The following is a 21,543-nucleotide window of genomic DNA, read 5'->3' as shown; positions in this document are numbered from 1 at the left end:
CGCACAGGGTGGAGGAGGCTTCTCTTGAAGTAGTCAAGAGCTACAGCATTTCTAATTATTCAGATCCCTGTGTCATCACTGGCCTGGCAATGTCCACTCTGCATATCGAAATGCTGAGAATGACTCACCTTGGCAACAAACTGCTTGTCCTTTTGGTCCAAATTAGCAGTAGGAGCCACATAGTCTCTCCATATTCTCAGCCTGCGCTCCTTGGCAAACCTGGCAACAAAGTAAGGATGCAAGATCATTCACAGGCCAGTCCACTTCACCTGAAGCCAGCAGCATCGGGGCAATGAAGAAAATCCTACTACCCTTCCCTGTGGACAGATGCAGTCAAACCGGAACAAAGCCTCACTACAAATGTAAAGTGTGCTGCACAGAGAAAAACACAGGATGCATGAACCTAAGGAACTTAGGAATGGCCCACTGAGGTCCCAGTATGCAAGTGTTAGAGCTTGGAGAGCACAGGTCCACCTACGTAATTAACCCTTTGCTTAATCTCATATCTTCTGAGTACTAGAATACAGAGCAATTCTTTTCTTTCCGTCTGTTTTTTTTTTTTTTTTTTTTTTTTTTCCCCGAGACAGGGTTTCTCTGTATTGCTTTGGACCCTGTCCTGGAACTTGCTCCGTAGATCAGGTTGGCCTCCAACTCATAGAAATCCACCTGCCTCTGCCTCTTGAGTGCTGGGATTAAAGGCGTAAGCCACCAACACCTGGCTACAATTATTTTCTTAAACAAAAAGATACACATGAAAACATTTTTGAAGCAATACAGGTCTGCCTGGTTGGCATCTGAATTGTAAAAGTGTTATCATCTACCAGATTCAATTCAGGAAACATCAACACAGTGCATCTAAAGTGTGCCTCAAAAATAGCCGAAACATGCAGACTTTCACTATTAAGGTTCAAAACCCATGTCAGGAATTCATTTCAAAATACTAAGCCCGGTACATTATTTTGTGAGTAAGACCACAAGTGGGAAATGGGATTTCGCAAATATAAAATAAATAAAATGAATGAAGAGCTGCCTTGAACTGTTTCTGAACAGTGGGCGCACGCACGGAGGAAGAAAGAACTGCAATTCTGAAAGCAGCATGGCAACCATTCTTCTAAGCCGCACTAAAATGGAAAAGACAAAGAAGGCTGCTGAGGTTGTAAAACACATAAAGCATCTCCACAGAGAGAGTGTGATAGTACCCACAATACACGGAGCTCAGATATGGGACGCAACACAGCAGACAAGCAATCATACACTGAGGTGTGATTTCCACTCTCTGGTCTGAGCCTGTTTTGGAATGACTCGTTAAAATATCTCTAGTCTCCTACAACTGTTAGAAAACACAGATACTATTTTAATTGTACTCACTTTCTTCAAAGACAGGCAGGAACTAAAAAAAAAAAAAAAGTCAAGAAAATTTATCAACCAAAATAATTAACTTAGAACAGTAATGAGTAGGAAATAGAAGTTTCTGAGCCAAGCAAACAAGAAAGAATACTCACAATTATTTGAAGCATTTTATTTATAAGGCTATTATATCTTCCCAATTAAATTATGGCACAATATATAACTTTTGCTTTTTGTTTTTCTAGGCAGGGTTTCTCTGTGTAACAGCCCTAGCTGTCCGGGAACTCCCTCTGTAGGCCAGGCTCTGCCAGACAATATACAAGTTTTAAAAAGTTAAGTAATCCCTGTGGCTTTTCATTAAACAATATGTATTCTATCAAATGACCCAGATTAAAACATTCCTCCAGAAACACTTGCTTACAGGCACAGGAGGATGTAAAAGTCCTCAGAAAAAAGGCCTAACAAGCACTACAGTTATTCTGTTTTTACTTTTTTTTTTTTTTTTTTTTCTTTTTGCCCTTAGCTGTATATCTGAATGGTAAAAGGCTAAGTAACAAAGGAATTGTAATTTTAAGATTCTGAGCTAAGGTCCCATGGCATGGGACTTAGGGATGGTCCACTGCCATGACAACTCAAGCTTCTACTTGTCACCAGTGCCACCTCTGCTCACCGCTGTCCTGGAACTGGAGGTTTGGGCTTGCATGGCACGGCTTCCCTTCCGTCACTCGTGGTACCTGCTTTATTTCCTTCTATCTACCCACCTAAATGTGAGTGCAGCTAAACATCTATCTAGCTACGCATGACCCTGACACCTGAACAAGCTACCAGTCTGTAGAATGTCCATGTTTTGTGAATGGTTTTCATCAACTCAAAAATGTATTAGCACTTCTAATTGAAACAGACTTCCAAACACATTAGAGCAATCAGCTTGTGTGTCTGGTTCTAGTTTAGGATCTACAGGCCCTACCTCTCCATCACAGCTCTGCTCTTGCTTGTTTGGGAACAGCTGATAACTCATTACATGATGTTGAAATGAGTCTCAAGTTTGTTTCATTTCAAACACCTTAAACAGAACACTCAAGAGGGAAACTTGGAGAAAAGTGACTTTAAAACATAACAGGAGTTGGGTGGTTGCAGACTACCCCTGTAATTCCAGCATGCAGGACAGAGGCAGGCTCTCTGTAAGTTCCAGGCCAGCCTGGTCTACAAATTAAGTTCCAGGAGAGAAACCCTGTCTCCATAACCTGAGATCAATCCCCACAACCCATGTGGTGGGAAGAAAGAACCAAGTCAACACAAGTTGAACTCTGAGTTCTATACACACTGTGGCATGTGCATACCCACATACATACCCTAAGCCCTACTCCCCAGTGTTAAACTATCCTGGACCTAAAGTTTAATGTTTGAGTCACCATCTCTTGGGATTTCCCAATTCCTTTACTGGAACGAAGAGGCAATACCACAGATGGGTGAGAGAAGATGGCCAGACTCCCTGAATACTTAGCAAAGAAAGGCGCCCTAGCAGGCCTTACCTCTCGGCTGCCCTCAGTTTGTCTGCACCCCGGGTGTAAACTGCAATTGACCAGTCCACACAGCGTGCAAAGCCTTCCTTCAGGAGGAGCTCAGTGATGTTACCATTCTAAGAAACAAGGCACAAGAGAACACAGACACGAATCATACATCATTGCTCCCAAAAATCACTCTTCTGTTTCCGACATAGCAAACACAGCCCCTGTCTAGCTGGTACTTCAAGCTTTCTAAAATAGCAAAAAGGAGTTTCTCTAACTCAGAAATCATACCCAAGACATGGGGTGCCACTCTAAGACCCCTTTCAGCAGCCTTGCCCTCATATCCCAACAATGCCCAGCAAGCAACTCCACTTAACAGGGCAGAACAAATGTTAGTTAGGGGCACTGAATGGAACTGACATTTCAATAGCTCTTCTTGGGGACAGAGCAGGATGTTGTTAATCTTAAGAAGAGATAATACCTTGTCCTTCTCTGCCCTAAGAAGCAGCACTTTCTCCCCTTTTCAGAAGCAGCAAGCTGAAGAACAGATGAGTGGGAAAAGCACAAGCCACATTTTTCCTGGTGAATAACAACTCGTATTCTACTGTGACACAGAACCATCTGGCAGGGCATGGCCAGAGAGTCAGCACTCCAGAAGAAACAGACATGACCTTGGCACCCTGCAAACCAACCTCCCAGCCTTCTACAGCTGCCACCATAGGAGTCATCTCGCTGGAAAAGCGACTGTAGATTAAATGTGTATTATATCTCCATAACAATAGTGAAAATCCACTTAGTTTTCACAAAGCAAGGTCACTTCTTGTGCAAAGTTCACAAGAGGGTCAAACTCCCAAAAGCCATAACTACAACCACATTAAAAAAAAAAAAAAAAAAAAAAAAAGCAAAACCCTAGTTCCCACTCAAAACAGAGTTAGGAGATAGGAGATATGTAGTTAAAGATCAGAATTCAGGAAATAATTTTCCCATATCAATCTCGTCCTGACTAATGTGGCAATACTCTAGAATACCTAACTTCTAGACCTACGTATGAACCTCCCCAACCATACACCCTACTTCTGCAGGATAGACAATTGCAGCCTTCCACTGGCAACTTTCAGTCTCAAAGCCTTATGAAGCCAGGAACATTTGAGATTAACTTCCAAAAAGCTCCGTGCGACTACACGACAAATGGTATCTGAGCAGAAAAGGCTCAAGTCATAATAATACAGAAGTAAAATAAAAAATTCTGCCACAACTTGAGATATTGTTGGGCAGAGAGAATGAGCAGCAAACCCAAGCTGCAGGCCACACTCACTGGATGAAGGATGGTACCCAGAATGTTCTGATTGTGACAGCTCTCCAGAATGATCTGAACATCTCTCTGAAGCAGTCTCGACTCCGTGAAAAACTTGGCTTCTGCAGCAAAAGGCTCTGGTGTTTCACAACCATCTGCTTCTCGGCGAAAAGTTGGGCACTAAAGGAAAGTAAGAGCGATGAGGGTTGGGACCCAGGTAGAGCCAGAGGCCCCTCCACCCACACCAGGCTGCCGAGCGAGGGGTGTGAGGACCACAGCCAAAGCTCAGGGAGTTCTCAAAACTGCTCTTCCCGCCATCGTTAAAACACAGACCAATCAAGGTTCTTGTTAAAGGCAAAGGAAACATGGCATGTGGAGAAGCATTTTAATTTCCTTTGAAAATGTCCCTTACCAAGAAAGGCTCAGGCGGCACCCTGCTTCTAATTCCTGATGTTTTTAAAACATACATGGGTATTACACATGAATTCAACTCACTCATATCTGGCAAGTTTCAGAGCCACTCATGCCTCCTTCCCTTTTCTCCTAGCTTCACAACTCCAACAATGTCCCATACCTAAAAGGCCTTAATTACTTGAAATCTAATAGAATTCTCACTATGAACGTTAAACTAACATAACTGGCCAGTGGCTCATTGTAGGAAGAAGAGTGAATCCAAAGTCCCCAGGCAGAGAAATCTGCCTATTTTAATGGACACTCCCACAAATCCCAAAACCACAGTGAAGCCCAGTTTATGCTCTACCTTAATCCCAGACAGCATGACTGTAACAAGGTAGTGATCTGGGAGGAGCAGGGCCCGGACCACACTGCCGTCTCGAACGTGCTCGATGATAGCTGAATGACAGGAGAAATATCTTTGATCATTAAGAAAGTTGTTCAATCTACTAGCATCTAATCCATCTCCTTTTCCTCCCAAAGGCCTGAGAAGCCTCCCTCACAGAAGTAGAAGAAACACTGGTAGATCAGGAAGGTTCACATGAAGAGTCCTGGAGAACACAGAACACACCTGCTTTTGTCTTCTGAATCTTCAAAAAGCTCATGAAACTCCTCTACTCTCCAACGTCTAGTAGGCTCGCAAAGTAACTAGTAACCCCCATTTATCTTGCTTACGTTTTTTCTAAATCTGCAGTCAGTAAAGGCCCAAACTAGCAAAAACTATATAGCATATAAATGTTGATATGTTTACATGTGTATGGATTATGTTTCTACCTCCCTCCAAGTTTCAGGGTTAGTTTTAAGTAGTAGTCCTGGGAGAACACAAAATACACAATGTGCAAAACACTAACAGCTTACAATCAACAACAGTACAGGGCTAGCCTCTTCTATACATACCTGTAGAAAGCTTTGTGAACAGACTCAAAGCCAGGGTGTTCTCTAACCCTTAAGGAATCCCTCTGGATACTGAGCAAGCAAAAGAAAGACTCACTGGATCTTATACACCAGAAGAATCACAGAGAGCAAACAGAAAGAAATCAATCACCGAGTCTGTCTACCTTTCCCTGCCATCCTCACCATTGACAGGCTTCTGGTGGTGAGAGTCCACAAAATGCCTTGGGTTTTCAATGGTATACTTGAGGTCCCGGATGGTGTGGGAACCATTCCCCTCACTCCACATGCCTTTCTTCGATGCTTTTGCTTGGTCCTCACATTCTGAAAGCCGGTTCTGCTCTGGGCTGGGACATGAAAGACAAAACAAGCTGGGGTTACTGAGTTCACAGAGAGAGAGTTTATGTAGCTCTCTGCCACTTGGTATCATCAGTAGCTTCTCCCTTAAAAGAGACCAAGGCATTTATTTGACCAGAAAAATCACCAGAAGCACAATTTCCAAATTCCAATTTTGTCCCTTCAAAGAGAGATGAGAGTCTAAAAGCATTTAATGAGAGGATCTAAAGAACATGTAGTCCTTCTGCCAGTGAGTAGAACAGAACAGGCTAATGGCTCCAAGGGGAGCCACTCCAGGGGGTACAAATTCATTTAAGCATCCCAGATTCCAGAAACTAGGCCCAGCTCAGCAGGGTTTGGTGCTGCAGGAAGGTGACTAAGAACCACCCTTAATGCTTTCTCTATCCACAAATTGAGGTGGGGGGCTATCTGCAAGGTGCACTGCAGTCACAGAAAATGTTGGCTCAAAATTACTTAGACATCCAACAAGGCCAGCTAGATAATGTCAGTTTGAAAATAAGCTTCCTCCTGCATCAGGCAGGAAACCAATAGCAGTACAGCCCAAAAGGAAAATACAAAACAAACAAGTACATCTTAACAGGGGGAGGGTTACTGCAGACATGACCGTGTTTCTGTTACATCTGAGCTAAATGTAGGAATCAAGGAACTACGGGGCCTTTGCAGGGTTCCAAACATCAGGGACCATCCACAACCATACACACATTGAATTTCCTCTCCTGGTCTCTAGAATTTCTGTCTAAGCAAGCATGACCTAATATGTCCAAAGCTAAAAGTTTCTGGTACCTCTTCCTTCTCTTCACCCAAAATATATTCAGGGAATTCAGAAGCCAAAATTTATAGTGGCCAGAATTAGATTATAGGAATAGCAAAAGCAAGTATAAACACTGAGAAGTGGCAACATTAGGTCTGATGGGATTAGTACTCCAGTGGAAAACTGTTCAGGGTTTTTTTTTTTTTTTTTTTTTTCTCCTTTCAGTTTCATTCCAGTTGCAAACTGAATTCCAAAAAAAACAAACAAACAAACAAACAAACAAACAAAAAACATTGCAACAGTAATCATGCCAGTAATTGTCCTTAACTTCGAACTGTGGCATGCTTCCAAAAATACGACCTATAAAAACAAATATCTCAATTCAACCAATTCCCAAAGGCACACACAACAATTATAGAGTCCAACAAAAGTCTCCCTACAATCAGATAAAGACTACAGGTACACAGTGATTGACCTGACCCTAAGTCTCAGAGGGCAGAAAGAAGGCAAAAGGAATAACTGTGCCTTTGGTTTCTTCTCATCATGGGTACACCTGATGCAAATATTTATCCAAAGCCTCTTCTCTGGCTACTGCAGTCATATAACATAGCAAGGACTTAACGGTTTAAATAGCACGTTTATAGCCTCCAAATTACTGGTGTACCATATCACTTTTCAGAGACTAAAGTGTTAATTAACACAGGCTGCAATGCACCCTACTGAGAATACTAGTGAACTTGAACATGATTTATGCAGTGTGTGTGTGTGTGTGTGTGTGTGTATGCATGTGTCTCTGAATGTATGTGTGATAAGTGCACAATGCCATTGGCTAGACAAATGTGTTTTTATCTATTAATAAAGTATCTACAGATTCAAAACCACAGGGTCAGAGAAAGAGTTTTCACTAACCTTCAAAACAGAGCAATTATAGCCCTGTCAATTAATTAAACAGATTCAAAGCAGAATCTTTTTTTCTTCCCTGTTGTCTTTCACTGCAGTGTTCCTTACATCATGAGACATCATATCTTTTCACTGTCTATCTCTCCATTAGAATGCTAACACAGCCTAAGATTATTTACTGCTATATTCTCAGTGCACAGAACCCTGATACACAGTTGAGGCTCAATATTGGGGCTGGCTGGCTGGGCAAATACTCTGGAATTACACATCCATTGTCTAAGACCCAAAATTCATGAACACAAAAAACAAACAAACAAACAAACCACAAACTCTGCCTACTCTGCAGGTGGTATTCATAAATCAAAAACAATTAAGTAGATGCTTAGTGACCTCCTGGCCCAAAACAATCTAGGAGTAAGAAGCTCTCAGGAGAAACTAAAATACCTGAGGTTATCCATTTTGTAGGAGAGAACAGGAATGAAACAAAGTAAAACAGTTTACGGAACTCTTGGTGCTTCAAGAAAGAATGCCCTTAAGTGCTGCATACTTACTTGTTGGCTCTCATGCCTTCTCTCCGAGTGGCCAAGCCTTCTGCAACCAGTGACTCTGCAATGTTTTCCCCATTAGTATCTGAGGAAGAAAATTAACCACATTAGTAGCTGATGAAGGAAACCACAACAGCCAAACCTGCTTCTGCTACACCAGCACACAGGATGGACCATCTTCATCCTCACTCTGCAGGGAGAGAGACACTGTAGAGAAAGATACCGGCAGAAATGCAACACTGGGCTTCTCAGAAAACTTCCAAGACATCTAGTCTCTAGGACAGTCTTTCTTCCCAAGACTTTAATTTCTAATTTTCTAGAGTATTCCTGGGCCAAAAGCAATCCTGGGAGCCACAGGAGACTCACACATGGCAGCAGGTAGTTCAGGAGAACAGGGAGCACCACAAAGAGGACGAGGCCTGCTCCTGAGCACCAATCCAGCTTCGTGGTGGCTTGGCAAAGAGCGCAGCATCCTGTATATGTCCCCTCTAAACTGGGGAGTACACTTGCCCCACTGGGCTCATGTGAAAAATTAAATAAAGTGTGCAAATCACCAACACAGTGCAAGAAATTAGAAAGAGGCACAGAAAGCCATTTAGTGCCATCTGTAACACTTATGCCAGAAAGTCCAGTTGCTCTCCATGTCATATTCACCACTCCAAAGGCCACCAAGACAAGCCACACAGCTTAAGACTGACTGACTCTTGTTCTCAGAGAAATACTAAGAAGACAGTGACTAGATTTTTCTCTTTCACAGAGCAGCCATCAGGCAAGGAAAAGGTGGCAAACACAAAACTTAACCTGATTAAGGTCCCACCTAAGCAGAAGGCTTCACCTGAAATATTAATTGCATTTCCATACTATTGAAAAAGCTTTTAGTCTTGGGATGTCTCTTAAATCTTTGTCAGCTAAAACGATAAAGGAAAACATCTTTGCAGAAATCACTGCATAAAAATCTTTCATATGGCAGAGAGCAAGATCACAGATAAACTAGCACAGCAGTCTAGCTGATAAGTAATAGCACAGAATGAAATTCTGCAAGAGTTCTATCTGTCTGGTATATGACATAATGACTTCCTCAAGCACTAACAAGTATATGTGCACACAAACACAAAAATGCACACATCGCTAATGCCTTGTCACTAGAAGGCACACAACTTTACAAAGGCAAATTGGACATTTCTTTCCCTACCAAGAAATGTTGAGGGCAATGTTTATACAAAGGACTCTCAAGGTTCTGCAGCTAAGAACCCTTTGTCCAAACATGAATATCACTAATACTAACAGCTATTACAATGGTTTCCTCAAAACACAAGAATTCTAGGGTGGAGAGAGAAGCCAAAAGATGCAACAATGAGGGAAAAGTCGTGCACTGAGAGTCAGAAGAAAGAAAAGAATGGAACCCAGGCACAGAACAAGCCAGAGACCATAAACCCACTATCAACAACATATCCCAAGGCTCTCAGAAATGTTAGATAATGTTACAGATCACTATGAAATGCTGACACTTTTAGAAAGGGAATCCTCAGTGGGTGATGCTTAATCTTCATTGACAACTTAAACAGACCTTTAAAAAAAAAAAAAAAAAAATCACCAGGAGACACAACTCCAGGTGTTTCCAGAGAGGCTTAAGTGAGGAGGGAACACCTGCCCAGAATGGGGGGGCAACAACAGGTGGGGTCGCTGTCCAAACAGAAAAGGCAAGGAAGACGGTGCGTGAGCAGCAGCATTCAGGGTCTCCGCTTCCTGACCACCGACTGAATGTGACCAGGCACCTCACGCCCCTGCCTCCATGTGACCCCGGACATGACGGACTGTACATCTTTACACTGTCAGATCAAAGCGAACCTTCCCTTCCTTGAACTGCTTTTTTCAAGAAAACTAACATAGAAAGAAAATTACATTCCCCTACACAGAACCTTTCAAGGAAGGAACAAAATATGGTAGACAGAAAGGAAAAAAAGGTAAGCATATCTATAATCTGAGGATCGCCTTACCGGATGTTATCTATCGAATTTATGAATAAGAGGAGGGAGTCACCTATGAATAGTATTTGGGAGCTGGTGGACAACTATCTTACCTGCAAATGTCAGGACTAAGTCTTGGTGGTATATGCCTTAAATGCCAGCACTCGGAAGGCAGAGGCACACTGAATCCCAGGGCAGCTGGTCTGGATCATCAGTTCCAGTCTTAAGAGGTCAAGACTAATTATATTTCTATAGTAAGTTCTAGGCTAATCACAAGTTCTACTCCCCAATCTTCCATTTAAAAAAAAAAAAAAAAAAAAATCAAGGGAACTGGACAAGATGGTCCAACGTTACTTTCAATTCACTTTCCTAAAAATTCTACAATTGAATTCAGTCTTAATGGAATGTCATTAAGCTTCTAATGCTGGCCTCAAGCCAGGAACTGACTACTCAACTATCTAAGTTGCTATGATAGTAGGGCGGTTTCTAATTAATTAACCACAGTTAGCTTAATAAAGGAAAATCTACTCCATAACTATTCACATTTACTTAAGTCTATTCCTGATTACTGATCACTATTCCCCACTTTTACATTCCCTCTATCCAATCTGAAGACCACAACATCTAATAATATTCCATGAATCATTTGGCCTAGCTAAAAATGTGTGCATATGTGCATATGAGTATGTGTGCACAAAAAGGTAATGATGTAGACCACATCAAAACTAGTTGTGTTACATATCTTTAAACTCTCAAGAAATTACAAATGAAGAAACTCAGGCTTATAGAGGTAAAGGGCAAAGGGATACAGAATTCTAACCCCAGCTATCCGATCCCAAAGCCTGTTTTCTTTCTACTTTATTTCAAACCATAAGATAGATTTTTAACGTAACAACTGGCCGCAAACAGATCCCCTTTTGCTAAAGAGTCCCCAGAAAGAAGAAAAGCCACAAGATAAAAGAATACAGAATGCAATATAGGAAATCTATAGGAATTCTATTAGCACTCTGACCCCAAAGCACGGAGCTACTGAGTGGCCTCTATGGGGAGAAGAATGTTGTAATAGTAAACCACAAGTAAACCAACCCAAGAAAGCACAGAGTGAAAATGGATCAGGGCTGCTGGAGGTGTGCCTCTGTTCTCAGGTGTACATGCCGAGCAGCAATTCCCATACCACCCACAGCAACTGTCCTAGAGCTAATGCCCAACAGAGGCCTATTCTGGTCTTCTGCCAAATCAAAACTGATCCTTAGATAAACTGTAGACTTAGAGAAAGGAGTCCACTCTTGTTGCTGCTCACCTTTTCCAAGGTAGATCATCCCATACTCTCGTCCCTGGGGAGTCTTGTTTTCTATCGTGAAACAGACTTCTTTCCCAATCAGCTTCTTGCGAAGGAATTCTCGAGCAGGGAATGCCCAAGGCTGAAATACAAAACAGAAGTGTCAGGAGAAAACTGCCTACTTCAGATCCCAACCAGCACTGAAACAACTTCATGTCTTCAATAAAAATGTTTAGGCCCTTAACCTCAGTCTGGCCCTGTGCTAGGCAAAGGACATGAAAAGGAAATTCACACTTAGGGGACTCCTAAAAAGGGTCTAGCGGTTGGATTAACTGGCACAAACCCTAAAACAGGCCCCAGAGTTTTCCTGACACTATCCTGCTAGTCTCTCCTCAAAGCATCAACAAGCAAAGAGACAAATCACTCAACAGCAGAACAGAGCTCGCCATTCTGCTATGTCTCATTTTTACAATCACCTCACTCCCTAAAGATGAAGACACCACTCGCCAAAGTGAGGTCTGAAATATGATTCCAATTACAAACTGCCTCGCAGAAAACGGTTCTGAATCAACAGTACTGAGCTTCCTGTATTTTTTACTGCTTCCTCTAAAAATGTTCAAACTATGGCTGTCTTCACACACATTAATATTCAAACCTCAGTAACACAGTCCTTAATACCCGAGAGAGCTCAGCAAGTGCTCCAAAGGGAAGCATATTTATCACGGGTAACAACACTCACCAAGGGTCAGTTCACAAGGAAATAGATCTCTAGCCCCTGTGAGAAATCCCAGTCTCTATCCACCACAAAGAAGCTCTCTAAAAGCTTTTAAGGATTGCTCAAAGAGCCTCCATTCTTAGGTCCTCATGTTTCACAGCTGATCTGTCACTAGCTGCCCAGTCAATAAAAGAAACCCCTACTGGAGGCCTTGAAATGAAATATACCTGATTCTATAGGGGGAAAAAAGGGTGTCCACAATCTAAGCCAGGACTCCTTAATAAAGTTTTGTTCTATCCAAAACTGGGCAACTTGCCACTGAATAAGCTACTAGCAACAACAGACAATCGAAAGACTCACAGCTACACAGGACAGTCTGACTTTGTCCCTTACAAGGGCAAGGGAACACTCTGGGAGGCCAGTGTCCACCCACACAGGATAGCCAGGGGGATGGTCCATCCCAACACAACCTACCAGAACTGTAAAGGCTGATACAGGGAAATTTGCTCCAAGCATTGCTCAACTGTCACAAAAGCCTAGTAGGAAGAACAGCCATGATCTGTCCATAGGATATTCCAGAGTCCCGTGTAAGAAACAAGCTGTCCATAGGATATTCCAGAGTCCCGTATAAGAAACAAGTGCCTTTACGTAGTTGAGACCTGAACTACCACTTCTCTTTATGATCCCCAGTAGCAGGGAAGCAGACAGTCTACATTCCATGCTAAGACCCAAACAAAGTCATGATGTCTGAACGCATGAAATAGAATGTTTTAATTCCAGTCTTCTCTTTGGTCAGACTCCTAAAACTGAGACAAGAGCAAACCCAGAACAATGTCAACTGTGAAGCTAGAGACCTTGGTACATGGCCCAATGCTCAGGACTCCTTGTCTCTCCCTCTTCTAACCATCCCATTGTACCACCTGGCGAACTTGCTCTACCACCTCAATCCGCAAATGCTATAATGAAAATAGGGCTGTGACATTCATTTCTGAATTTCCCCCTGAAACCAGCAGAGAGCTTCACACACAGCAGGCACTCAATTAATCTGTGGGAAATAAATACATAACCAGCACAGTACCCATCAATGTCTAGGCTGCCTGGAGTATCCAGGCAACGCTAGGGATTAGCCTGGCACAGGGCAGGGACGGCTGGGGACATACAAGGAAACTGCTTTCGTTTCCACAGGACTTAGGAGAAAGCTGAATTGCTCTGAAAGAAGATACCGGGAGGGAAGGAAAAAGTAATCATATGAATGATATTTGGGGCAGTCACACAAAGAAAAGCAAATGGATAATGATGTCCTTGATTCTTCTTGAATCTTCCTGAGTCTTTTTTCTCGTGAAAAAAAAAAAAAATCTAGACAATGTTCTCCACATCAATGCACAGCTGGTGTGTCACTGTGCCATCCACCAATTCCAAAAGAGCCACTCGGTTTCTTTTCTCGTCTATTCAAGTGTGTATTCACTGCATACCTGGCCTGAGTCAGGTGCTGCCCAGACACAGGGATACAGAGATGAGAGAAAGGGTTCCTCCTTTTGAAGAGTTCCCAGTCCAGCAGAGAAAAACGTACCACTCAGAAAGGAAACGCTATGAATATACTCACAACACAAAGACAGGGCTGGGAAGGCGGTGCCTCGGACAGTGGGTGGCCACCGAGTCACACTGGGGGAAACACTCTTGAAGGAGAAAGCAGTATGAGCTGAGCGCAAAGGCAGAGGGGACTTCAGGAGACTGTGAGAAAAGCTGAAGGCTGTATCACCATTGGGCCCATGACCACAGAGGTGCCTCAAACCCTGTGATAAACAATCCAATACCAAGTGTTGGCCCTAAACACATATACATACAAGCAAAACAGAAATCAACTCGGCGGATTATATTTATGTGTATGCATGTGTGACAATAGTAATTAAAGAATAAGAGACCATGAATTTGAAGGGGTGCGTGGGGGGGGGAGAGAATTGAGGGGGGGACACAAGAGACATTGGAAGGAGGGTAATGATATAAATGCTATGAAATTCTTCAAAGAGAAATAAAATAGTAAAATAAGAATTTTTTTTTAAATTAGGAAAATGAAGGTCAAAGTACAAATGGACTGTGGTCTAGGCTCAGGCATGTAGCCTTGTCAGGGTAACGAGAACCACTGAAGAACAACAACAAAGAGTATGTAAATGATATTCCAAAAGAATCCAGGGTACGATGGCCCCCACCTCTATTCCCAGTGCTAAAACAGGGGCTATGAGGCCAACCTGATCTACATGGGGAGTTCTAAGACAGCTAGGGTTGCAGAGCAAGACACTGTCCAGAAGGCAGAACAGGGATCTGAGACCTCTGGAGGAAGTATGAGAAGAAGTCAAAGAGAATATTGTTTAAATGTCCCCAGCACAACAGAGGAGTTGAGCAAAGAACCATCTCCATATCGGTGAAACATGGACACAAACAGGTCAGAGAGGGGCAGCATCTCTAGGTCTTGATAAAGACCTGGACACTGGCCAGGGCTAACGCAAGGGAAATCAGACTTCTGCTTTGGGTTGTCAGGGGCTGTTACTGAACTTCCTGTCCCTGTCACACCAAGGATATGAGAGGAAGACCAGACCATGACAAGGTAAGAACAGACTAGGCCTTAGGAGGAAGGAATAATAGCCATGGGCTAGAAAAGAGTGATTGCAGCTTCCAAGTTCCCCATCTCATAAAGAACTCTAAAGAGTTACTAGAAAGGCTTGGTGACACCAAACTGCTCTCAAAAAGACAGAACATTGGACTGTAAAACTTATGTACACCTAAGACGGAATGCCAGATACCTTCTATGCCATCATTCCTGCCAACCATCTGCTCAGTTTCTACGGCCCTGTTACCCAGAGACAGTTACGACAGCTTAGAGCTGCCCCTGTGCTTCTCTGCCCCCAGATTCTCATCCACACAACAGGGAATTAAATAAATCCCTCTTAGAGGCTACACTGCTTCCTCCTTTGGGGGAAAAGAGCTTGATGACCTCTAAGAGAAGGCAGCTCTTTACCTCTTAGGAGCAATCAGGTTGTTGCGCCGCACACAGCCGAAAGGAAGAGAAAAGCTTGAACCAGGCATTTACCCATTTGATGCTCTCACCCAATGGCTGAAAAATGCCAAAAGAGGTTTAATCTTCAGTACTTGATCTAACAGACAAGTGATTACCAAACATTTATTAAGTACATTGTAATGCGCTAAGCACTTCATGTTTCCTTATTTAATCTTCATTGAGCAATCCAGAGGTAGAAATAGACCCTACATTAGTCTCAACACTTGTAGTTACTGATGGAGGACCAATGGAAAAGAACTGATTTTAATGTATTTAGTCATTATCTCTAGAATCTAACCAACTACTGCTGATAGAACAATTATGGGTGATTTTTCTCCATCTCCATTATCTATAAAGCTGTTTCACTACTGCCTTCTTTAAAAAAAAAAAATACTATTAAAGATGGAAAGAACTAAATGCTTTCCTTAAATAAGAGCTTATGAGTTCTTGCTTTTTCTTCTTCGCTTCCTTGAAAGGAAAAAGCGGAGGGTAGCCAATTACTAATCTACTCAAAGTCACCAAGTTGGAGCCAAGAACAAATAATTAAGAGCCCAGAGACCCTGTTTCTGACTAGAGAAGCACAGCTAAAAAAGAGCCAGGCAACAACATTCCTAATGTAGAAACTGGGAAGCCTAAAGCACACAAACGCATAGACAGCAGCTGCCTGGACAGGCAGGGATGTAAGCAGTCAAGAATCAGATGATGTGAGGAGGCACATAGCCATGTGGTAGAGTTGGGGATGAGGGAGGTAAAGAGGAGATGACTAGAAAAAGCTCAGTAGTTTCTGGCAGTGTAACACAATGACAAGCTACAAACTGCCCAGAAACTGGTAAACTCATCCTTAAACAAAACCCTCATGTTTAGGGCCAAGGAGATAACGGTGCTTGTTCCCAAGCCTGACTCTTACATGGTCAAAGGAGAGACCTGACTCACATAGGTTGTCATGTACATATGCACACGTTCAAAAAAACATAATAATAATAAAAACTCATGTTTAAAGGCTGGATTGTGCAGTGTTTGTCTATCATACGTGAAACCCTACGTTCAATCACAGTGCCAGATGAACCAAGCTTCCTGGCACATTCCTATAATTCCAAACTTCAGGAGGTAGAGACAGGAGAATCAGATGTGACTTCAAATCTATGCCCCAAGAGTGAGAAAGTGAGACCTAAGGGAAGGATTGGGGACAGCTCTGAGATTGTTAATGCAACTAACCAATCATGAGGTAAACAATCATCTGGGAAATAAAGCTCTGGGCATGACTCTTGATCTGGTTAGCTGAGATGGGAGCCCTTCCACTGGGGAAGGTGCCCTTCCCTCGGCTAGGACTCTACACTGTATAAAGGAAGGAAGGCAGGTGGCTGGACACAAGCACTCACCACATCTGCTTCCTGGTTACTCTGATGGAATCAGATGCTTTCTGCTCCTGCTGACTTGACTTTCCTGCTATGATGGGCTATACCCTTGAATTCTGAGTTGAACAAACCCTTTCTCCTTTGTGTTACTCAAAGAAAAATGAAAAGAAGCCAGGCAGTGGTGGCACACACCTGTAATCCAAGCACTCAGGAAGCAGAGGCAGGAGGATCTCTGAGTTCGAGGCCAGCCTGGTCTATTTACAGGGTGATTTCCAGGATAGCCAAGGCTGCTACAAAGAGAAACCCTGTCTCAAAAAAACAAAAAACAAACAAAACAAAACAAAAAATGAAAAGAAACTAACTCAGGCAGTGTATGCATAATGACAGAAGCTACTAGGGCTATATCTAGAGTTGTCCTGCCAGAAAAATACTCACCATGAACAGAAAAGAAAGCATATCAAAATATCATCAAAGGGGAGAATAGACTGTAAACTAAACCCACAGCCTCAGAAAGGCCAGGGGAAGCACTCACCTCATCCGGTGTATCTTTCCCATCTGGCTGCGTGGCAGCTGCCCGCCGAGCAAGATTTCCAGCACGAATGTTGCTGAGGTTGATCTGCCTCTCAGGAGGAGGACCGCCACGAGGCTGCCCACGGACAATGATGGCACACCCAGAGAGGACCTACACAGACAAAAAGAGAAATTAGTGGCCTGAAAATAATATCACCATAAGGTAAGTTGTATGCTAATGAGCCCCCAACATCTAAAACAATACATCAAATATATCTATAGATATACTGAAATGGACAGAATTAGCTTGAATTTTATAAGACAAATTGGTAGACTTAAAAATACAAGTAAGAATAAAACAGAAAAGCCATAAAATAAACAGACTGGGATTTAAAAAGTATATGAGACAGAGGTTAATGACCTTTGTAATTTTATCCCAGCATGCACCAACACTGCTCTTTTCAATTATTGACAAATTAGTATCTCTATACTCTCCATTCTAAAATGAGGTGAACTATGAACACTTAAAGAAAGGAAACCCTATATATCAGGGCTGGGGCAGAGGACACCAAAGCATGTGCAGCATCAAATTCCGTCCTCCAAAAGCAAACACCCTACACACTTACATTCCCGAATGTGTCAGCTTCTTTCCACTCCTGGCTAAGAAGCCAGAACAAAACCTATTTGCAACTGTGGAAAGGGCTCTGAAGTTCACTGGCATTAACTTTTGAATACCTTAAGGACCATAAAAGAAAAGATTTTGAGTGACACAAGCTACTCACTCAAACTGCTTCTGTTTTGGGAGGCTACTCTGTCAGATGGGCTCACTCAGTCTGAAGGGTTCTCAATTCCATGCTTCAAAACAAACAACAGCTAATGAAAGGTTAGTATGGAAGGTTGTAGGGTTCTGTCAATGAAGAGTACTGCTCAAGAGATAATCCTTGTGACAGAAGCTCACCCTGAAGATTCTTCCATATATCCTCTAGCAGACATTCTCCCTCTCCCCAACTAATGCCTTAAATTGTTTAAAAAAAAAAAATCTCCATAGGCCCAGAGAGAGAGAATGGCACTACTCACACCTTACTTGAGTAGGTGTGGCCTTGTTGAAGGAAGTGTGTCACTAGGGGGTAGGCTTTGAAGCTTCAGAAGCTCAAGCCAGGCCCAGTACTCTCTCTTCCTGCTGCCTACCAATCTGGATGTAGAATTTTTCAGCTCCTTCTCCAGCACAGTCTATGGGGTGTCTGGAAGTGGAACCAGAATTTGTCCCTAGTGCACAAATGGACGTTGGGAGCCCATTCCCCATGGAGGGATACTCTTCTCAGTCTAGATACATGGGAGAGGGCCTAGACCCTGCCCCAAATGATGTGACAGACTTTGATAATCCATCATGGAAGGCCTCAACCTCCCTGAGGAGCGGATGGGGGTTGGGATGGGGGGGGAGGTGTCAGTGGGGGGCATGGGAGGATGGGAGGGAGAGGGAACTGGTATTGGTATGTAAAATAAGATTTTTTTTTAATTTAAATAAAAACTAATTTAAAGAAGAAGGAGGAAGAAAAGGAGGAGAAGGGAGGGACTGAGGGAAGGAGGGAAGAAAGGAAGGGAGGAAGGAAGGAAGGAAGGAAGGAAGGAAGGAAGGAAGGAAGGCTCAGAGCCAGGTGTGGTGGCACAAGCCTTTAATCCCAACACTCAGGAAGGCAGAGGCAGGCCAATATCTGAGTTAAAAGACAGCATGGTCCATAGAGTAAGTTCCAGAACAGCCAAGATAAGGTAGTAAAGAAAACCATCAAAAACAGAAAGCTAGTAAAAATGTATTTGAACATTGGGGCCATGTTCCAGACCCAGCAAACAGCAGAACTTGGCAACTCTAGCCATGTGATTCTGGCTTTAGAATCAAGGATACAAGAAAGGGATTATGGAATCTCCCTCCTCAACAAAGCCACTGACGCCAGGCTTGTGTTAGGGGTGTCCCTTGATGGAGGCCCAGAGGCCATTGTATGAAGCTATGAAGATTAAGCCTGGATTGCATTGGAGACCCCAAGATGTTGGAGGTACCAGGGCCGTGGGATCCCTACCAAAGAAAGCTGCTAACAGGAAGCGAACCAGGCCAAGAGAGAAGGGCATTGCAGTCAACAAAGCTGAACAGAGTTGGAGATCTGAAGAATGTTTTGACAACAGACATGGAGGGAGATGCAGAGTTTAAGTTCACCCTCATGGTTTTCAGTCTTGCTTTGGTCAAGTACTTCCTCATTACGCTCCTTCATCCCTTTTGGAAAGATAATATATAGTGTGTGTCATTATATGTTGGAATTATGTGATCTGCTCTTTCATTTTGATTTTACAGGGGGTTAGAGTTAACAGATTGCATGGTTCTTAGAGCGGACTCTCCTTTGGACTTTTAGACAGTGCTAATACTGTGATAGACTATTGGTATTTTTTATGTCGGACTGAATGCATTTTGCATTATGACATAACTAAAAGCCTATGGAGAATACAGTGATTTTAATGGAAATGACTCCCATAGGCCCATAGGGAGTGGCTCTACTAGGAGGGGTGGCCTTGCTGGAGTAGATGTGGCCTTGTTAGAGGAAGTGTGTCACAGGGGTTGGACTTTGAGGTTTCAGAAGCTCAAGCCAGGCCCAGTGATGCTCTCTCTTCCTGCTACCCGAGGATCCATATGTAGAACTCAAGGCTACTTCTACACCACAATGTCTGCTTGCCTGCCTGCCACCATGCTTCCTGCCATGATGATAATGGACTAAACCTCTGAACCTGTAAGCCAGCCCCCAATTAAATGATTTCCTTATAAGAGCTGCCGTGGTCATGGAGTCTCTTCACAGTCCTAAAACAACCTCCATGTCTTTTCTGCTCAGTCTTCTGATGCCCACCACCAGTTGACCACCATGAGAGAATGGCTCCCTTGCTCTTCTGTACACTAGTGTTCCACTCACGTATCTTTAAGCACAGAACTTCATTTTGTCTATTTCTGAGCTGTGCTAGTTAAGTCTTCTATACAATGACTCTTTTCTTTTACTAATTCTTCTTAATAAAATATATCCATGCTGGTATGAAATACAACCCATCTTCATGACTATGGTATTTCTTTATGGTTCTATCACAAATGGTCTATCTGCTCTACCTTTTCATGAGAATTCATTCCATCAGTCAATATGAAGATTTTAATATTTCTTTGAACTAGCACTCCAGATGATGTCTCCAACAGCTTTTGCACACAGACCTTGGCCTAAATCATCCCACTACAGCTACACCATAATACACAAGCAAAAACTTGTCTTCCCAATCCAGTTACAAGAAAATGTTCTTCATTTTTATGCTTTGTTCCTTTTTTAGACTTTACTTTTTATTCATCTGTATCTTTGTGTCTGGTTATGTAAATATGTGTGTGTATGTGCATTGGTACCCACTGAGGCCAGAAGGCATCAATGGATCCCCTGGAGCTGTATTACAGGCAGTTATAAGCCACCAGGAATAAACTTGGGTCCTATGAAAGAGCAATAAGCACTCTTAACCAATGAGCCATCTCTCGTCCTCATTGTATGGAAATCTTCTTTCATCACGCTCCACTTTATTTTTTGAGGCAGGGTCTCTCACAGAACCTACAGTTAAATGATCCAGCTTGATTCCCTAGACAAAAAGTTGTAGGAATCCATCTGCATTTCTCTACCTCCCCAACTCTGAAAAAAGGAGCATGACACCACGTCTGGCTTTCTTAGATGGGTACTAGGGACCGAACTCATGCTTGCACAGCAAGTACTATCCTGACTAAGCCCAACCTTCTCAATCCACTTCAGATGTTTTGTGTATTCTTTCAGTACACTAATTCAAGACACAGTCACTAATCCAACCTCCTAAAGGCTGACTCATCATGACAGGCACTATCTTCCTATTCCTCCAGCCAGAAAGGACAGACATGGGTACAGCTTTCTTCTGAAATGGTCTCCCCAGCTTTTGCCAATAGCATTGAAGGAGAGGCAGGAAAACACTGTATCTACAGGGCACTGTGTAAGAATGAAACCTATCTCTATAAGAAAGACTAGTTTCCCTCCTGTTTATAGGATCTGAGATCATTCAAAATATAGTATAGCCTCATAGTTATGTACAACTCATTTTCCAAGCACTGGTAAACTACCTTGTCTACAATTCTTATTCAAGTTCTTCCTAAATAAAAATTGTCTAAAGGGTTTCCATTACTGAAGGTCTTCCACCCAATAAAAACCAAGGGAAAATGCTTAAAATATGTGCATACAACATGGAAAAGACAGAGAACCTATCAGACTTCTATTTCAAATGGCATCAAGCCAGTTTTCATAATAAAAACTGATGTTGGGTTTTTCAAAGTTAATTCATTGACTGACGATTGATTGATTGATTGACTTTTCATCAGTATTTATTAAATACCAACAATGTATGCATATTTCAGGGAAATGAAAGATGAAAGTTTCTGCTCCTGGGGAGGTAATGCTCAAGAAGAGAGACAAAATAGTAAACAACATATGCAAGAAAAACATAGCATTTATCATATTTTTAATTTCAGAAATAAAGATTGCGAAGAAACTGTCATGGGTAATTGATCTGCCAAAGCTCCACTGACTGATTCATAA

General features: G+C 42.6%; 1 protein-coding gene across 1 annotated transcript in view; it reads right to left on the bottom strand.

Moving 5' to 3' along the window:
• Positions 1-21,543, bottom strand: part of Snd1 (staphylococcal nuclease and tudor domain containing 1) — a 395,467-nt gene that overhangs the window by 348,994 nt on the left and 24,930 nt on the right. Inside the window, exons 2-9 of the mRNA XM_051175794.1 lie at positions 16,947-17,096; positions 11,314-11,434; positions 8,053-8,131; positions 5,680-5,840; positions 4,910-5,001; positions 4,171-4,329; positions 2,880-2,986; positions 129-219 (exon numbers count right to left, since the gene is read on the bottom strand). Of these exons, the coding sequence (XP_051031751.1) occupies positions 129-219; positions 2,880-2,986; positions 4,171-4,329; positions 4,910-5,001; positions 5,680-5,840; positions 8,053-8,131; positions 11,314-11,434; positions 16,947-17,096 (960 nt within the window). The remainder of the gene's footprint in view (positions 1-128; positions 220-2,879; positions 2,987-4,170; positions 4,330-4,909; positions 5,002-5,679; positions 5,841-8,052; positions 8,132-11,313; positions 11,435-16,946; positions 17,097-21,543) is intronic.

The sequence above is a fragment of the Phodopus roborovskii genome, unplaced genomic scaffold (genome assembly GCF_943737965.1).
Source record: "Phodopus roborovskii unplaced genomic scaffold, PHOROB, whole genome shotgun sequence".
Taxonomy (NCBI): Eukaryota; Metazoa; Chordata; class Mammalia; order Rodentia; family Cricetidae; genus Phodopus; species Phodopus roborovskii.
The sequence above is the reverse complement of the archived record's forward strand: the minus strand, read 5'-3'. Positions and strand labels throughout refer to the sequence as shown.